The 17,322-nt window shown below is 42.1% G+C and overlaps 1 protein-coding gene across 2 annotated transcripts in view; it reads right to left on the bottom strand.

Annotated features, from left to right (window-relative positions):
* The window catches only part of l(1)G0289 (plexin domain containing lethal (1) G0289), a 26,624-nt gene extending 9,496 nt beyond the window's left edge, over window positions 1-17,128 (bottom strand). For both annotated transcript variants that reach the window (XM_017899174.1, XM_017899176.1), the window contains exon 1: window positions 16,486-17,128. In XM_017899174.1, coding sequence (XP_017754663.1) covers window positions 16,486-16,612 — 127 coding nt within the window. In that variant the 5' untranslated portion in view covers window positions 16,613-17,128. The remainder of the gene's footprint in view (window positions 1-16,485) is intronic.
* Between the last annotated feature and the right edge of the window lie 194 nt (window positions 17,129-17,322).

Below are 17,322 nucleotides of genomic sequence, written 5' to 3'. Positions count from 1 at the left end.
AGAGCGTCGAATTAGACACCTTTATCGGAACACTATTACGGTTAATGGCATCCTAATACGTGCTAATACTATATCATTACGACGGATTGATAAAGAAGCAAGAAGGGTCTGGACGAAATGAGCCACGTCTGAAATTACCGCAGCGAAACGGGAGCATCGCGGATGAACCGACTTAAATTCCAAAACGGCTTGATACTCTTGGTCCAAGGTCGTTCGCCGAGAGGAGTCATAAGCGCGTATGGTTGCGATTCGCGTGTTCATAGGTACAGCAGGTATGGCGAACGCGTGAACGCGCAAGACGCGACCCACGGGATGAAACCAGTTTTTAAAAAGTGACTCACGATTGTCCCGTATCATATGCGACACCCCGTAAAAATAGCATCGCCAGAACTCGTTCTTGAACGTCCTCGCGCACAGCCGCCTGCTGCTTGCCAGGCACGAGCAACGTTCGCGCGATCTTGCTGTGAAAAATGATCTAGCATCGTGTATACAAGCTGGAAAAGCGTTAACGCGCGTGTATCCTTGCGTTTCCGGCGCCATTCGAAGACGTCCCGGTCGGGTCTTTCTTTTCTGTATCCTCCAGCAGCCTTTGCAGCTAGGAGCTAGTTCTGGTAAATCGGTTTCGCGTGGAGAGAATCGCGCCTACCTTATTTCTATCGGTGAAACATCGAGAGAGGTGGGGAATCGATAGAATCGAAATTCATCGTGGAAATATGACTCAGTGTCGATTTTATATGCCGTGTGGAATTTCCTGCAAGTCGTAGACTTCCGCGAAAAGCATTGCAATCTTGTATACGCGAGTCGAAATCAGTTTATATGTTTCTCCTGCTACGTATTCTACAAAGAGATTATTCCGGAAATAGATGAACAATGAGAGCACGTTTCCCGGAATATTACGGAAAAATCAGCATGAGAATCTTTCACAAGAAAAGAAGTGACGCCCCATATCGCAACGGGACAAGATACAAGCATAACCGTGCAATTACCGCTGTCGATAGAGATAAGGCTTCTCGATGTTACGTAAAGTTCTAACATCCGGAAGTGGTGCGACGCACGCGGCCTACGTAATGGAAAATATCTCCCTTTGCCTCTTCCTCTCAGCTTCTTTCACTTTTATGTTTCCATCCGCGCTGTAAAGCATAGAACATGCGTATGCATGGCGCGCAATAAATATCGTATAGTAATCCCACTTCCTGTTTGCGCTAGGATCTATAAATATTCCTGCCGTCTAATAGGCGAGGTGTTAATTATCGAAGATGGGCATGTGTCAATGAGCAGGGTACGCCCAAGACATGGCAGGAATTTATTCGATTCCCCGTGCTTTCGCGTGCACGCGAACATTCCCGCGAAACGATCGTGATTAGAAATCTTCATTTTCGGAATCTTTAGATTTCGCGATCTTCGAAGGAGAAAGCGCGAGGAAAGTGGAGCGGCTGAATTTTCATGCGTTTCGTACAGTAAAGAACAATTTTTTCAGATGTCCAATTGCATCTAAAGGACAGCAAAAGTGAAAAAGGAGAAAAAAAAGTGAAAACGCGAAGAAAACACGGGAAGATGATTGAAAACGCAAGGACAGCTTGAAAGGCGTTTGCAGGGGTTTACGGCTAATGGTCGGACCCCAGACTTCGGACCAACTATTTGGCCAGTGGATAGAGGCCAGGTAAAAGTTACTCAACGTTCTCTCCTAAAACAGGTTACACGGAGCTGCCTTTGTATCGACTACATCCGTGGAACAGTTAAAAACATCGAGTTCCTCCTTTCTTTCTTTCGCCTTGTTTTCCACGTTCACGATCCTCTGGGCGCATTCTCGCGGCGATCGTGCCATTGTTCTACGAAGCGACGTGGAAATGCAGATCGAGGAGGATCGAAACGACTCTCCGACATTTCTCTACGCGTTACACCGCATACTTCTCCTTCGTGCTGAACGTTTTTATAGGTTACCGTATGTGTAAGGAAGTTCCGCTCGAAATTCTACTCTTTGTTCCTCCGGGAGGTCCGTAATTAGAGAGAAATTTGGAACAAAATTACAGAATAAGAACTTCTTTTTATAACGAGGGTAAACAAGTAGCTGGAATTTCTGTATAAATACCGCTCTCTAATTAGAACCGCTTATTTGTCCGATAGATTAATTCTAAAAAGACAAGTAATTTTAGAAACGTTTACAACAGAAATGTATTTTACATATAAAATGGAGTTACCAACGGAGACAAAATGACTTGCTCTAGATATTTTATTTTCGCAATTTCTGAAAATATGTAGCAACTTTTCATAAAATTACGGGTTGTTTTTATTTCTGCTATTATTTATCTTCGTTATACCACCATAATTATTATTTGTAATTACTATAATACGTTTAACTACTCATTATGAATAGGTTAATAGTTCCGTTATTGAGCACCAATCAAATGCTTTGGCGGCAAAATTTGAAAGATTCGAAAAGTGAAATTAATCGCTTTGTTAATATTTAAACGATTCGTTAAAAAATACTTGTTTTGTAAACAAGTATTGGATACGAATCACATTAAATGCTCCAACAATACAAGTATATAAATAATATTCGATTACATTCGAAGCGATTGAAAGGCTTCGTTGCAAAGAATCGACCAACGAGGAGCAGCATAAATGATTCGCGAACGCCCTACGTATTCGTAACACTTTCCATCGATTGGGCCTCACGACTCAGGGGGAAAAGGTCGTGGCCCATTCTACTCCCCGCTCGTTCGTGTGTGAATCTAACGGTTCAATGACACGTGGGAAATTTTCATAATCGAGGACGCCTCGCCGCGCACACTATTACACCTTGCACTCGTGTTTTCCTTCCTCTCTTGCGTTACATTCCCACCGAATTAACCACGACCGCCCACCGTTCCTAGACACCGTTTAGAGACAACTGATATTCCTTGCAATCGACTCAAACAGATATTCCACGCGTATTCGATCGTTCCTCCGAATATTATACATATGTATATACCACGCACGTGATTTCTACAACTCGCTTCGTTCGATATAAAAAGACTGCGCGATCACGACGATCTGTCCGCGTTAGCCAACGTAATTGCTGGCGCTTCTACCAAAGACCAAATCGTTTAAACGCGTTCACAATGTCCTCGAGTCACAATTGTAGTCGGTAACAATCGTTCATAGAAAAATGACAGGGTGATTTATGGTTACGAAATGCGGTCGCGGGTTCCGTTGCTTCCCTGAAAATTTCGCAGATGGCGCTCGTAAATGGGCGAACGCGATTTGCGGTCGCAGAATAATTTACATGACACACGGCCATGAGATGAATTCCTAGTTGGAACTCTGGGACTACAAATTATAGCCGGTTTCCCTAACCACGTGTTGCTTCCTCACGTTTCGACTTGTCGAGCGATTAGATGGATTATCGATTATTCTAACCTGTACATGCGAAGATGCAACGTTATATAAGATTCTAGTCAGGCGTATATTTCCAGTCAGGGGAGGGACGAAAATGATCGGTGGAACACTTTCCATCGAGCAGAACTGGTCTGACCCTCTCGGTGAAATCGTTCTGATTCACGGTTCTAAGGTCGAGATCTGACCAAACGGCACACGGAGTCCCCCCACTTATGACCCAGACTTGGCACTAACCTATTTCAAAACAGATTCGCACATATGCAAATTCGCTCTACACTCTACTTCCTTTTCCCGGAAGGTAAGCTACACGACACGATGTATCTATGTAAAGTAGGTCCCTATATCACTGTTGTTTGCCGAAGAACAGAGCCTTTACGATCGCTACTTATTATCTTCAGGTTTCCCACCGATGATCCGAACTTCATCGTTTCACCATCGACGAGACACGGAATTATCAAGGCTTGTTACAGCGCCTTAAGCAGCGTGAAGAAGAGAGACTCGCTTTTTCGACAGTCTCTGGAAACTCATAGAAATCCCTGAAAAGGGACACGAACCGTGCTAGAACACGTCGATGCGCTAGAAGGATTTTCAGGTCAGCGAGTCGCGTAACGACTCTTTCGTGAATATCTAGTGGCAATTCGAGGAGATCGTAGGCGAAAAGATCTATGGGTCAAATATACCGACCCGTCGACGTCCATAATTTTCGATACATTGTACGATGGATCTCTACGACCACCTCTTATATGACGAACGATTTATTCCTTCCATATTTGTAACACAGAAACTTTACAGAGTCATCGGATAAGAAGTGGAATGATGGGTAAAATTTCGATGCAGAAAGAGAGGAGCAAGGGCCAAAGACCTCGACATACGTATCTCTGAGCTTGTGTGTCGTGGTTTTCGGTGAAAGCGACCATTGTTCCTGCTGGTATGCCTACAGCAAGAAAAACGAGACTTGGACTTCGTTTCGTAGCCTCCGATCGCCGGCATTCGATCTTACTTCGCTACCTAACTTACAACCCATGCTGCATGGAAGTACTGCCTTAACTCTTTGCACTCGACGGTCTTTTTGACGTGGAAAAACAGCGATTCAAAGGATTTCTGATATATCAATCAGATTTTTTATGATGACATGAAACGAAATCATGCATGAATTATCTTACTGCATATACGTTGCATTATTTTTAACCTAATATAGGGTAATTGTATTTACTCTTTTTCCAGATGGTGAGTAAAATTTCCACGGTTTACAGGAGATAATTGTTAACCCTTTGCACTCGACGTTCATCCTAGCGTACCCCTGCTTAATTGCGTTCCAAAGGTATTTTTTTCTGAGGAAGGAATTTTCTGCTTGGATAGATATACGGAGCGAGTCATTAGAGATGAACTGTGGAACTGTCCACCTCATGATACAAAAAATATTTACAAAAAATAGTTGCTTTTACAAGGCCATGACGTAGAAGTTTTTTACGTCGTTATCAAGAGTACTGATATCCATTAAGTGACGCAAGATGAACTGTTCAGTACGTTTTACCGTTTTATCGTATGACGAAACGTTAATGCAGAAGAAGTCCAATCATACGAGTTTTTTCCAATCAATCGGTTAAGCGAGCTAATATGAATATTGTATTCCAGAAGTGAATGAGAGAGATAAAAATATACAATTTACTCGGAACAGATAACAGATTTATACACGTACGTATTGAAATTGTAATATATTTGCTAATTTTTCTACTTTTTTAACTATAATGTTAAGATATAGAAATTCAAGAGCTTGACATAAACTTGACATTAAGACGAGGATGAAATATAAAGTACTATTATTAAATTAAGATCAATAACTTATCTTACTCGCTTATTAGCATTTTAAAATAAATAACCGGTTTTAATCATTTCTTTAGAACTACAGAATGTAGATATTCTTCTTCGATTCCGCTAGCATCGGGTAATCTATTTACAGTAATTAAATAATTAATTTCTAAAAAGTGAGACTAACTATAAATTTCGATTACAGACAAAATGGACAAAATTCCGATCACAATGGATCAAAAGGATTTCTATGTCAGCAAGTATTATAAATTAGGTGTTCGCGAGTGAATTAAACGAAGTTTCCGGCTCGATGCCGACTAATTCGCCTGTTGACGCAACGCAGCGAAAGTTTCTCGAGTAGGTAACCGTTTCAACGGTTATGGCTAAATTCAGGAAACGCGGTTTTCCTCTATGGTTGAAAATTCGCCGTGAAATACACGGCTGGAAAATAACCGATGATCGCAATTTCGTTCGGAAACTCATCTGCAGATCTGGCAGCGTTAGGATGGCTGAGTCTGGCCGGCCCGATCAGGCGCAGGAACTCGAGGCACGAGTCGATAAATTGCCAGAGGTTTCTTCTACGCGAGCGGTAATCAAAGAACTTTACAGTGCTGTTCGTTGCTGCACAAAGGAAACTGATTTGCAATTCATGCCGTGCTAGCCGTGTCTCGTCGATCGCGCTAAAACAGTCGCCTAATAAAAACACAGAAACCCTCGAACGTGTGGCTCCGATCGTGCCGATCGGATATCACGTTGCACCTTCGTTTTCACTCCAACTCTACGGAGAATTTCCCAAGTTTCTTTCAACGAGATGACAAGATTCCCCTACACTCGTTGCATTGCGAAAGATCAGGTATGAGGTACGAGTACCAGACGAGGAACGGGTCGAACTCCTTTGAGGTTCAATGGAGAATGCAAAACGGATATCTCAGCGATCTGGCGTATCATCGAATATCTACGAAAGAGAGAATGTACCCGAGAAATGAGTCGAGTCTTGAGTCCTTTGCGTAACACGTACTCGAACGATACTTACGTAAACACAAGGACATGTCTAGCAGTAACAAACGGGGTCTCTCCGAGCTAGACATACCTGTCTACGAGTTCACGAAGACGAACTAGTGAGGAATTTTATAGGAAAATGGTCTTTCCTTTCCTGGAACAGTGATCGACCCAACCATGCATGAACACCAGCGATCGATGCTTTATCTGAAAGAACAATCGGCTGCTGGCAAGTACTATACGATACCTTTGCACACGAGTCGACTATTCTTCAGCGTCCAGAAATGTGGTTCAGAAATAGATATATATAGTATCTAAATATACATTGTTTGCTCACTCGCTTTAGGCTCCGAATGACGAGCGATAATCACCGGGGATCATTAATCGGTAAGCAAATGAGGATAATTAGTCGTTAATAAATCTATCAAGTATCAAAGTTTATACACCCTTGACTGTCCTGCTCAATTAGGGCCTGAAACCTCGATTAGGGGCCTCGAAGTATACATTATCCTTGATTTAGTCCCCGGTGAAAATGTGCAGAGTGCTAAATGCAGACCCAGATGTCAATGCTCCTCCATCTACTCGATGCTCCAATTAAAGACCTCGTTTAGAATGGTTACGTGATTATTTACAATAGTACACCGATCGATCACGGTGACTAATTGGCACAGTAATTGTAGCCCTATCGCGCGTCAAAACAAACGTGAAACAGATTTATCACTCGAGGAGAACGAAAATCGTTACGCTGTGTATGGGCACCGTGTATAGTACGTTATCTACTAGACGATAAAACGGTCGTTATTAGTATATCGTATGAAGTTGTGTCTACCCACATGTCAAACTTGCACACGTCGAATTAAAATCGTCGTGTGCCTGTAGATAGTATCACCGGCTGGATAAGATTTAATGCGAAACAGTAATCGCTTTAACAGACACTCAATTAACACTAATTGGCCTCAAGGCCAATTCATTAGAATTGTCTTTCGTATTATCTTGCGGGTAATCTTGGAGTTATTGTAATTTGTTTATCGTAGTGCGTGCTTTTTACTCAGTGCACCGGGTGTCCCGTTTAATTTCATCATCTCGAGTGGCTTCACCTATAATCTCATGGATATTGAGTGAAAAGTTGAAAAAATAAAGGTTAAAAATTTTCTAACTTTTGACTATAAACCAAGTAAAACGTTAACCAAAACGTTTACCAATATCAATAAAAGAAATCGTTTACTTTTTTCAATCTCGATTTCGGTTTGAGGTTAATGCATAACCTCACTTTTTTTTTAAACCGATTAACGTTATGGAACGGAGCCATTTATTTTGATATTATATAATTGGAGCATGCACGAAGATAATAAATTATCTTTCTCAATTTCGAAAATAGTTCGAGGTTACCGCCTAAATTTTGGTTTCGTAACGTCCATGTCGAAAGCGCGTATGACGAGTTAAATAGAACACCCTGTGTGCAATCCTCTTAAATTCCTCCATTGCAACTTTTAGTCGGCAACGTTTGATGTAACGAAGCGTATCATAAAAACGGCTCAACTTCGAAGAGGAACCATTTACGAGCTGAAATTAACCAAGCACGCTCGACGGCTTCTTATTTTGCTTTTTTCTTTTTACCTCGCGTTAAGGACTACCGCTTTCTAGCATTTCACTCTTGCTGAAATTTTATACCGGCTACCGTCGCGATATCTGTTTCCTATTGAAATCAATTCTTAAACAGCGTGTGTTAGTAACGCGTCAGGTGAAAGATAACCACGCGACAAAAGAGAATCTGATCCTGACATCGGTAAATTTTCCGGCAAAAAAGCACAATTTGTCACGGTGAGAGCGGTGAAAGCAGAGTTCTACGTAGGACAAACAGACCAAAACGTCGTAGCTAAATAATGGCGCACGAGGTTAACCTTGCTTTAATATATTTCTAACTATAACACCGCGAGCACCAGAAAGTTCGAGAAACGTTTCGAAAAGTAACAATTTATCGATTTATCGATTCATCAACGAGCATACGTGCAATAAAGATCGAATAAAACTGTGGAAAAACGTGGTTTGATTTGCGTGTGTTATTTGCAACGGGCCAATACCAGCTTCCTCCTCGCGACACATTGTCACGTTTCAACTCTTTGTCGTTCAATGAAGACGAACACCGTTCTATTGAAACGAATCGCGTACTACGAGGTATAGTTGAAGGAAGCTACAATATATGCGTCGAGTTCCACGCGGATTCCATTCGGCGAAGCCTTTTGACATTAACGAGGCCGATGAGGCGATACGCCGACGTGTTCGACATGAATATATCAACGACGTTGTGATTGCTGAGCGCGTACCAATTGATCGGGACCGCGTAACAATAAATACGAGCGAACGAAAGCGAGCGCATCAAATGCTTCTTAACCTCTGTACAATTCGTTTCGCAGTGGTTCGACCATATCAAAGTGGACGCGTCAAATCTTCGTACTTTGAATTTCAAGAACTATTCATCTCGATTCCATTCATGAGGCATAGAATCTTTCATGCATTTCTCATAATCATTTGATATGAATATTTTATGAACTCGCGAGATAAATCAATCAACTTTATTTTTCCATATGTATGCGCAGAGCCGCCTTAACGGCGCTGCGCACCCCCGGACAAAGCGATGTACTAGATTGGCTACTCTCCGTTTGTTTACAGCCGGCGTCTAGGGTCCCTAAAATGGCGGAATACCTTTGTCCGTGCGTTAAGAGAACTATGTTTCGATACGAAGATGGTAAATCCCAAGGCAACATTTAAAAAATATTCGTATCGTCATCGCTTTTTCCCTTCTTTCTATTTATGGGCCTGATCAATGTGCTTGTTGGCAACATTATTGATTCAGCCATAGCTCGAGGAAAGTAAATAGAAACGTGGACGAGTAACTCGACGAGGCACAACTCGATATAATTAATGTGCATCGATTAAGAACCCTCTGAAAAATACAACGTATCAATGCAGTTGCAACGATCGCATATGCACGTAAACCAGCGCGTAGCGCGGGAGATTACGACTGACGTATAGGAATGTGTGTCACGCATATAGAACGCGTAATCTTTATCGAGAGCACGAACGTATGCATCCGTAGCCTTGATTTAACCTTCCATTTATGGAAGTTTATATTGTTCGCTTCCATCGCGAGCGTCGCGACGTGTCGCAACGCTCGAGACTTTATAAATAACAAAATGCCAATGGATAAAGTTTACTCGAGAAAGATGATAAAGAGAGAAAGAAAAAAGAAACTAAAAATCGCTATCAGACATTGATTCGATCGATAATCTCACGACGTAACAGACATTCATATAACTTGTTGTATGTAGAGCTTGCCAGTGAAGAATTAATTCGATGAATCGGAGACTAATGGGATAACACGAAACAATTGATTAAATGCAATTTACTTGCGTTCCCAGAGAATTAAGTCAATAATCCATATCGAGGCTAGCAGTAAGAAGCGCGTTACGTATCTCGTTTGATAGAAATTATCTTATGAATTATTTGGCGCCGGCTTACTTGCAGCTGCCAGACGATAAACGCGCGGAGCGACGCTCGGTGGGAACAACGAGAACGAAGATGATGCCCGTTGATGTTGCCGGGACATTAACTGCTGTTTCGTTTTCCTATACTTCGCCGATTGAACTTGTTAGTTAAACAAACGGTTTGTCTTCGCTGACCGTTTTAATTATTCCTGGAGACTTATCTGCCTACGTTTAAATAAAACACAAGCCAATGGGTAGCGAACAATATCGACAACCGATATCGCACATGTCGAAGCCGCGTCGATACAAATATGAGGGAGCGTGATAGATCGAACGAGTCGGCCGATATTAAAGTGTCAGCACGTAAAAACGGAAGAACTAGCGCCACGAGACGGCAAGCTTCCGGTTGAGGGAAACAACATTTGAAAGAGGCAAACATTTTCTCGGTCTTTTCTTCCACGAATGAGCAAAGCAGACAGTCAAGCCCTAAGTCGACCACCTTTCCAGCTTACGCCGTCCGATTTAAAGTGCAACGAACCCGATATTTCCAGTTATCATCGCGGACCTACATTTTTCCCGATTTTAACACTGACTATGTTGAAAGCCTTTGACAGTTGAAGAAAGAAATTTCGTTATCGCTGGAAAAAATTAACATACGAGATATTTGTATGTATTTAATGCGGTTGTCACGTATTTACATAGATATCTATCTTTGCACGATACAATTATCCATTACGTAACGCGTAACTCGAAACAGACTTTGTTCAAAGCTAGGACGCGCGTTTTCGTTGTATCGTTGAATCAATTAAAATCCAGAGTGTCAGCCGAGCCAAATGCTTCTCGATTCATCATCGAGGATGATTATCTGTCGGTAAACTACAATAGGAGAAGGGATAAACAACTATCTTTTCTCTTCTTATCGTTGAACCTCATTGAAATTATCTACGAGCGATTTATTAATTTCGTTTGTACTTAATTATGCATGAAACGAGGTCAACTTCGGACCACTTAGTCATAACAAATGTTGCGCGCTCGCGGGATCGCAAGAGGGACGATTAAGCCCGATACTTAATGCGACACTTATCCACAATGCGGTTGACCCATTATTTGCGCTAGTGTAGAAGCGACGAGTGTGCAAGACACGGTCCAATCAAGTATAATCAGGAGGGCCATCCGCGAAAGGAAGACTCAATGACCGTATAAAATAGGGCATGTGGGTGTTCGCGGCGAACGTGCTGCACCCTACTCGAAATTTCTCTTCCATCGTGCGTGCTAATCACGCGATCGTTCCATGTATTCTTCGCACTTTTCAACGTTACGTTCTCTTTCGATCTCTCTAAAATTTCTCTTCCCGCTCGAACACATCTCTCATCTATTCCTAACCTCGTTCCGAAAACTTACGAGTCAAAGAATAGTCGTCGCGTTTCGAAATCCATATTTTTCCCGCGTAAAAATGCTAACTGCGTTCGAGCAGAAAATGGAGGCTCGCTAGACGATCGCGATGAAGAAGCGAAGCATACGAACGTATCCTCGTAGGTAACGGCATGCGGCGAAGGTATAGATTTACCGAAGGAAGCAGCTTAAAAGACCGACTGTTGCGGGTATTCGTAACGTGCGTTGCACCGATCGTCGAGGAACACGATATAGGATTATGTCGTGTTACAGGTATATTGAACGCGATATACGTCGCAGAAACCGGATACGTGCGGGCGCGTGTACGCATCTTCGTGTTCGCTTCGTGAATACGCTGTTACGCTACTCGTACTTCGCGCTGCCAATGACGAAAAAAGACACCGCGACCAGACGCACACGTGCTCCCCTGTGCGCGCTCAACAGCTGCACGGACCACAAAACTCCTCCAGTCTGTCTTTCTGTCTTTCTTTCTTTCTTTCCTTCTGCTTCTCCTCCTTTCATTTCCTTTTTTCACAATTCGCCGTGTCTCCACTCTTGAAACCATCCCCCCCCCCCCCTCGATACCGGCGCAAGTTACAATGCGCGGCTGCATTCTTTCGGTAAGAGGTTAGGAAATATTCTACCACTACCGCTATCTATTTCTCGAGAAACGCGTGCCGTTAGCTTTCTTACTATGTATTCGGCAAATCATCGACTATCCTCGCTTTATCTTCCTGTGTTTAATTAAAACAACGAGATAAGAAGCAATTTATAATTTCAGAGAACTCCATTTTTAGAGATACATGGTACGAAACATTCTATAATACTGATAACTGTCACGATTTTAGCATCATCGAGTTACGAATGAAGTTGTTTGAAAAAAATCATCTTTGGAATTCTTAGTGCTATGCGAACGTCTTTATTTCAGCACTTATTTTTTAGGAACGCTACCAAAATTCCGAGCGGGGAAGAATCAAAACAGAATCAGAGTGGAAATTTATTATTTCAAATAAATTTTCTCAAGTGCGATGCTGCGCAGTTGAGTAATCGGAAGGAATGCACGTTTGGAAGAAAAAGGGGAGAAAAAATACAAACAATTTCTGCAGAGTCATATTTTAAACAGATAGCGTGCAAATATACACGTAAGCTTACTCGGAAGTGCGGTTTCGTAGCCTGCTACTCCTCGGAACTAAAACGAAAGAAATCGCATTAACCGACGAAGATCATCTTTCATATTAGATACGCCAATTTCATTCAAATTCACTCTCAATTTGCCGTTTTCTTTTTCTTCATAATGACAAGAACGCTTTCAATATTACAAAAATCATCGATTTGCCTTGAAGTTTGACTTCAGATCGTTAAAAATTCGAATCGTCGTCCAAACGTTCGCCGCGTTCGCGCGCTCCTTTGACCATCGCTTCGGTCGTCCGCCGATTACGTCCGACCTTTCTCGAACGTTTCATAGGAGGTGCTGCATTGCATCGCCATACCTTTCCACCAATCACGAAAGGGAACTCCTCTAGCATACATATACATATATTGAATAAATATCGTGTTATAGGTTATCTCGCCTGAAAATTGAATAACCGATGTATAAGTGATATTAATATAGATCGATCAATGGAATTAACGAAATTTAGAGTAAGTTGCCTCAATTCGAGATGGATATATGAATTTAGCAGTATGTATTGCCAAGAACTTTTCTATTTTTAGATCAAATGCGAAGCAAATAGCACAAGCGTCAATCTGAAAGACTAATTTAAGGAGAACGTTGAACTTCCCATAGTGTCAGCAATGTAACGAAAGGTGATTCATGGATAGCTTATCTAGCAAATGTGTTATATCATTGCATCATAATCAAGGTGGGCACGACAAGTAAACCGTTGAAACGTACTGGGAAATAATGCTCGAAGTACAAATTAGATTATAAACTGACATATTATTACTTTGCTTTATGCGACAATGCAAGTATCAATTAACCAATCACTCTGTTTGAATCTTTCGCAACGGCCGAGAGATGACGTAGCATCACGCCACAAATTTCTACGTTCAAATACGCGTGGCGCGTTCAATCGTACGGTTCGACCTTCTACGAAACGTTTATTTCATGGTAATGTCTATGCCTTCATGGAACACGGTTAAGAAAACAAACGTAAGTGAAAAGTATCATATGTAAGTAATAAAAACGTGCAAATATTACGGATACGTATGTTAGCTGGTGCACAACTGATTTATATCACTGATGAGATATCTTTGATAAGGTGACAAGTGTATACAGAGACAGCGATACCAAAACATTGCAAACCCAGGAGACGCTTTCTCTAGACGAATCACATTTATCAAGCGGATTCCCTGCAATTTTTCTCATTAAACCAACGGAGTACAGCGATATATTATTGACGATAACATCGAGCTACATGCACGTCAGCTAAGACTCTACGAACGGCGAGCGTGCAAAAATATGAAGTTGATTGAAGCGAAACACGAACATCTTTTTTCTACGAGCGGGACCCACCGAACACCACAGGATCCCGCTGTCGCTTAATTGTCCCTACAGCCTTGAAACGCGCGTGCGCGTAGCAGGGACACAAAAGAAGTAAGCGTGCGTCGCTTGGAAAGCGCAATCTCGCTTTTCCACCGCTGTTGAGAGAGTATCGTTCGCGTTTCGCAGTCCTTTGTGCTAGCAATTTCGACTCGTTTCACGCGAGTGCCCACTCGTCACGCCTTCCCTGCTGCATGATCGAGAACCGTATAACGACCCTGTCATTGATTGTCGCCGCGAAAACCTCTTCAAATGGACTATGCTAACACCACTCGTGTAGCCGTCCTTTTTGTCGCAGCAAGGGGTTTCGGAAAGGGGTTCTCTCTTTGGGAACAGGTGCGCGAGACAAAATAATGGTATATCGATGGCGCAATCATGGAAGTACCATCGTTTCTCGATCGTGTAAGCTACACGATCGATGGCGCCTCTTACGAAATAGATTCGTCACGTTTCCCTTGATTATCTCTCACGTGCTTCTTCAGCAGAAGACACGCTTGCTATGATTTACCTGACATTTAGCGAAATCGAAACCGAACGATTCGCCCACGTTAGCGTCTATTGCGTCGTTGTACAATGCTAGAATATGTATCATAGCTTGATTCTTTCATTGACCTTTATGCTGTCAAGAGTACAAAGTAATCACGTCGCGCTGCTTGAATGAGGACGCGGTGCAAGCGGGAAGTGTAAGCAATGGTAGCTCACTGTATGTTGGTTACAGAATAATCTATCGATCCCTCCCAAGGGATTACGACCGTAGCTTCACTCAACGTGGGCCCGAACAAGATCAAATGGCTAATGGCATTTTAATGCGATGTTCGATAAAGTAAAAAGGGAATTACTCGATGATTCATGCTCGCAGCCATGACTACCTGTTCGTTGTGCGCAAAAATATGTATAGAACGCGAGTATCTAAGAACGTTGGTGAAACAGATGAGCGTAAAGCAAATAAACAAAGGAAGGAATGAATCGGCACCTGCGCCGTTTATGACGTGGTTGCACAAAACTGTCCCATGACAGAATTTGCGGAAATTGATCAGGAAAAGCACATAATTACGCGTTAAGATATACTTCTGCGTTATTATTTCTTCTAAATCGAACAAAATCTAGAAGGTCAATGAAATTAATGACGCGCAACACGTAGAAACTCGCAAAAAACGATAGCAGAGGAATCGTACCTTTTTTCCCCATTTAATCAAATTAGCAAGCTCTTGTAATTCGCACAAGAATGTTCTACGTAAGTCTATTGAATAATTCATTAGCGCGGATTCTTTGTTTCGTGTAATTTCGTGCCATTTCCATAACAGCGATTATGCTAATTTCATCGTATATCAATTAATGTTAACAACTGCGAATCTAATTGCCAACTACTTTGCCTAGCGATTTCTGGCTCGAGATTCGGAAAGGTTTGTTTTCAATAAAAATAACACGGATGCGTTAAATTATAAAGGAAAAATAAATGAAACGTAAAGCTCGATTAAGAAGATTAAAAGTTTTAATCGATAGATAAACAAAAAGTATAATTCAATATCTGCGTTATATCGTGTTAATTGAATGGTAAACAAAAAGAAAGGTGTCGCGAAGTTTGAGCATGGCGTGAGATAAAGGGACCTGCGGCGGGTTTCCACGATAGCGAGGCGCGTCGCGAAATTATTCACGAAAGCGTAGGAGAAATCGAAACAAGCATAACGAACCGCGATAACCTTTCGATCTGTCATCTCAGAAATTCCAACCAACGTCCAATCCGAGCACGAAAAATGAACACGTTGCACGTATTCTTTTTTCTTTTTTCCCCCCCTCCGTTTCGTTTTTCTCCGGCGCAACACATGGCTAGAAAACTTACCTTTTTCTCTTTGATTTGGCCTACCACTGTCCCAGCCGAACGGTGAACGGTTCCATGCGTTAGTTATTATTATTCTCGCTAAATCGAAAGTCCCCTCCTCCCACTACTTCGCATTCCGCAGTGATAGTTTTCATGAAATATACGTCGCCGTTACAGTCGGAAGTATACCGCGCGACGCATGTCGAGAAAACGAACGAGCCACTGTTTTCCCAATGATCAGCGGAATAGACGTGAATATACACTGGAAGAGGTTAACGACTCCAAAAAATTACCAACCGAACCAATCGAACGGGATCGAGTGACACAAACGCGAAAGAATAACGCATGTTACTATATTGTTTCAAATCGATCGCTTTGTCGTTTGCAAGTACACCTACCACTTCCAGGAACTCAGGTTAGGATTATCATTTTTATTCACTGAACGACGAATAACGGCATGTAATTATATAATCACGATAACAATATACGATATTAATGAGAACAGTATTAATAACAGAAAGGTACGACAGGAACAGGGGAAAAGGAATATATATTCGTGTAAACGAAAACGAAAATGAAGAGGAATGTATTTATATAATTTTATAAAAAAAAGTGTAAAAAATAAAACATTTAAAAAAAATTTGTTTATTAAAAGCTTTTTTTCGCACCAGTAAGAGTATACGATTTGCAAACGATTAGATTTTCGACGAGTCGAAGTTTAGTTATCGTAATGAAAATCGTGTAATAAAACGGAGCAGGACGAGGGAAGTTGTTTCTTTAAAGGGGGACACAGTCACGCTTAGTGAAATTGCGTAGTAGTGCGCGTAGGAAGAAGCGTACGTTCATTTTCTCCCTCGGCGAAGAAATTGTTCTTTCTCCTTCCTTTCTTTCTTTTCGATTATTCTCTTCTTACCTGACTCCGGAGCAGATAATCCGTGAGCGTCTTTCTCTTTTAGCTATGAAACGATTTCTTTATATTTTGCGTCTGCGTGAAACATCCTCTTTCGAGAGAGTGAGTTGAGAAAGAGAAGGCATAGGCGCAACAAGTTGAAAAGACTCACTGAGCTCGTTGTCCGCAAGGCTCAAACCGAGTTGTCCGAGTACGCAGAAAGCCAGCAACAGGATGAACAGCCATCGTCGGGGAGCTTCGTCACAGCCACGGTTAAAGCACCACGGTTCACACGCCATATTTACGAAGCTGCTAAACTCTCCTGCGCTACACGAATATAAATCCGTGCGCTTCGTGTCCCGTCTGCCTTCCGCGACCGACGAGACGATGACGGAAGGATGAACAAAGAGAGGGGGTATGGGAAACGACAAAGATGAAACAAGAAATGATAGATAAAGACGGAAACAGCGACAAATAAAATGATGAACGCGAGGTAAATGATGCTAACGAAGGATAACGGACGAATTTTTGGGGAAATTATAATAGACGATGCGGTTCACGGTTCGTCTTACATAAACGTTCACAACGATGCTCACAAATGTCATCGAAAAACAATTTTGCGCGACGGCGATTATTTCAATGCAAACATGCGACCTATACGGTAATTTGTGTTTCTTTCACGATAGGCACGAACTGTGCGCGAGAAGGCGAGACAGGCAGCCGAGGACTTTGTTCCGACACGTCTTTAAACCGGTACCAGACAGACGAGGACGACGACGACAATCGCTTGCGGCGGGAACGGCATGTTGGCTCTCACTGGCTTGCCGCCGCATTCTTCATCCGCTCTCCTGCCAGAGTTTCCGTTACGTTATCTAGATAATAATAAATCTAGAGTCCAGATAATGGCGGAACCAATAAAACCATCGCTAACCCTGGAAAACCTTTCTCGATATATTTCGAATAAACATAACCAGTGAGAACTTTCAATTTTAAATCTCGATGTTACGAT

This window comes from Eufriesea mexicana, unplaced genomic scaffold, assembly GCF_001483705.2.
Source record: "Eufriesea mexicana isolate 0111107269 unplaced genomic scaffold, ASM148370v2 scaffold793, whole genome shotgun sequence".
Taxonomy (NCBI): Eukaryota; Metazoa; Arthropoda; class Insecta; order Hymenoptera; family Apidae; genus Eufriesea; species Eufriesea mexicana.
The sequence above is the reverse complement of the archived record's forward strand: the minus strand, read 5'-3'. Positions and strand labels throughout refer to the sequence as shown.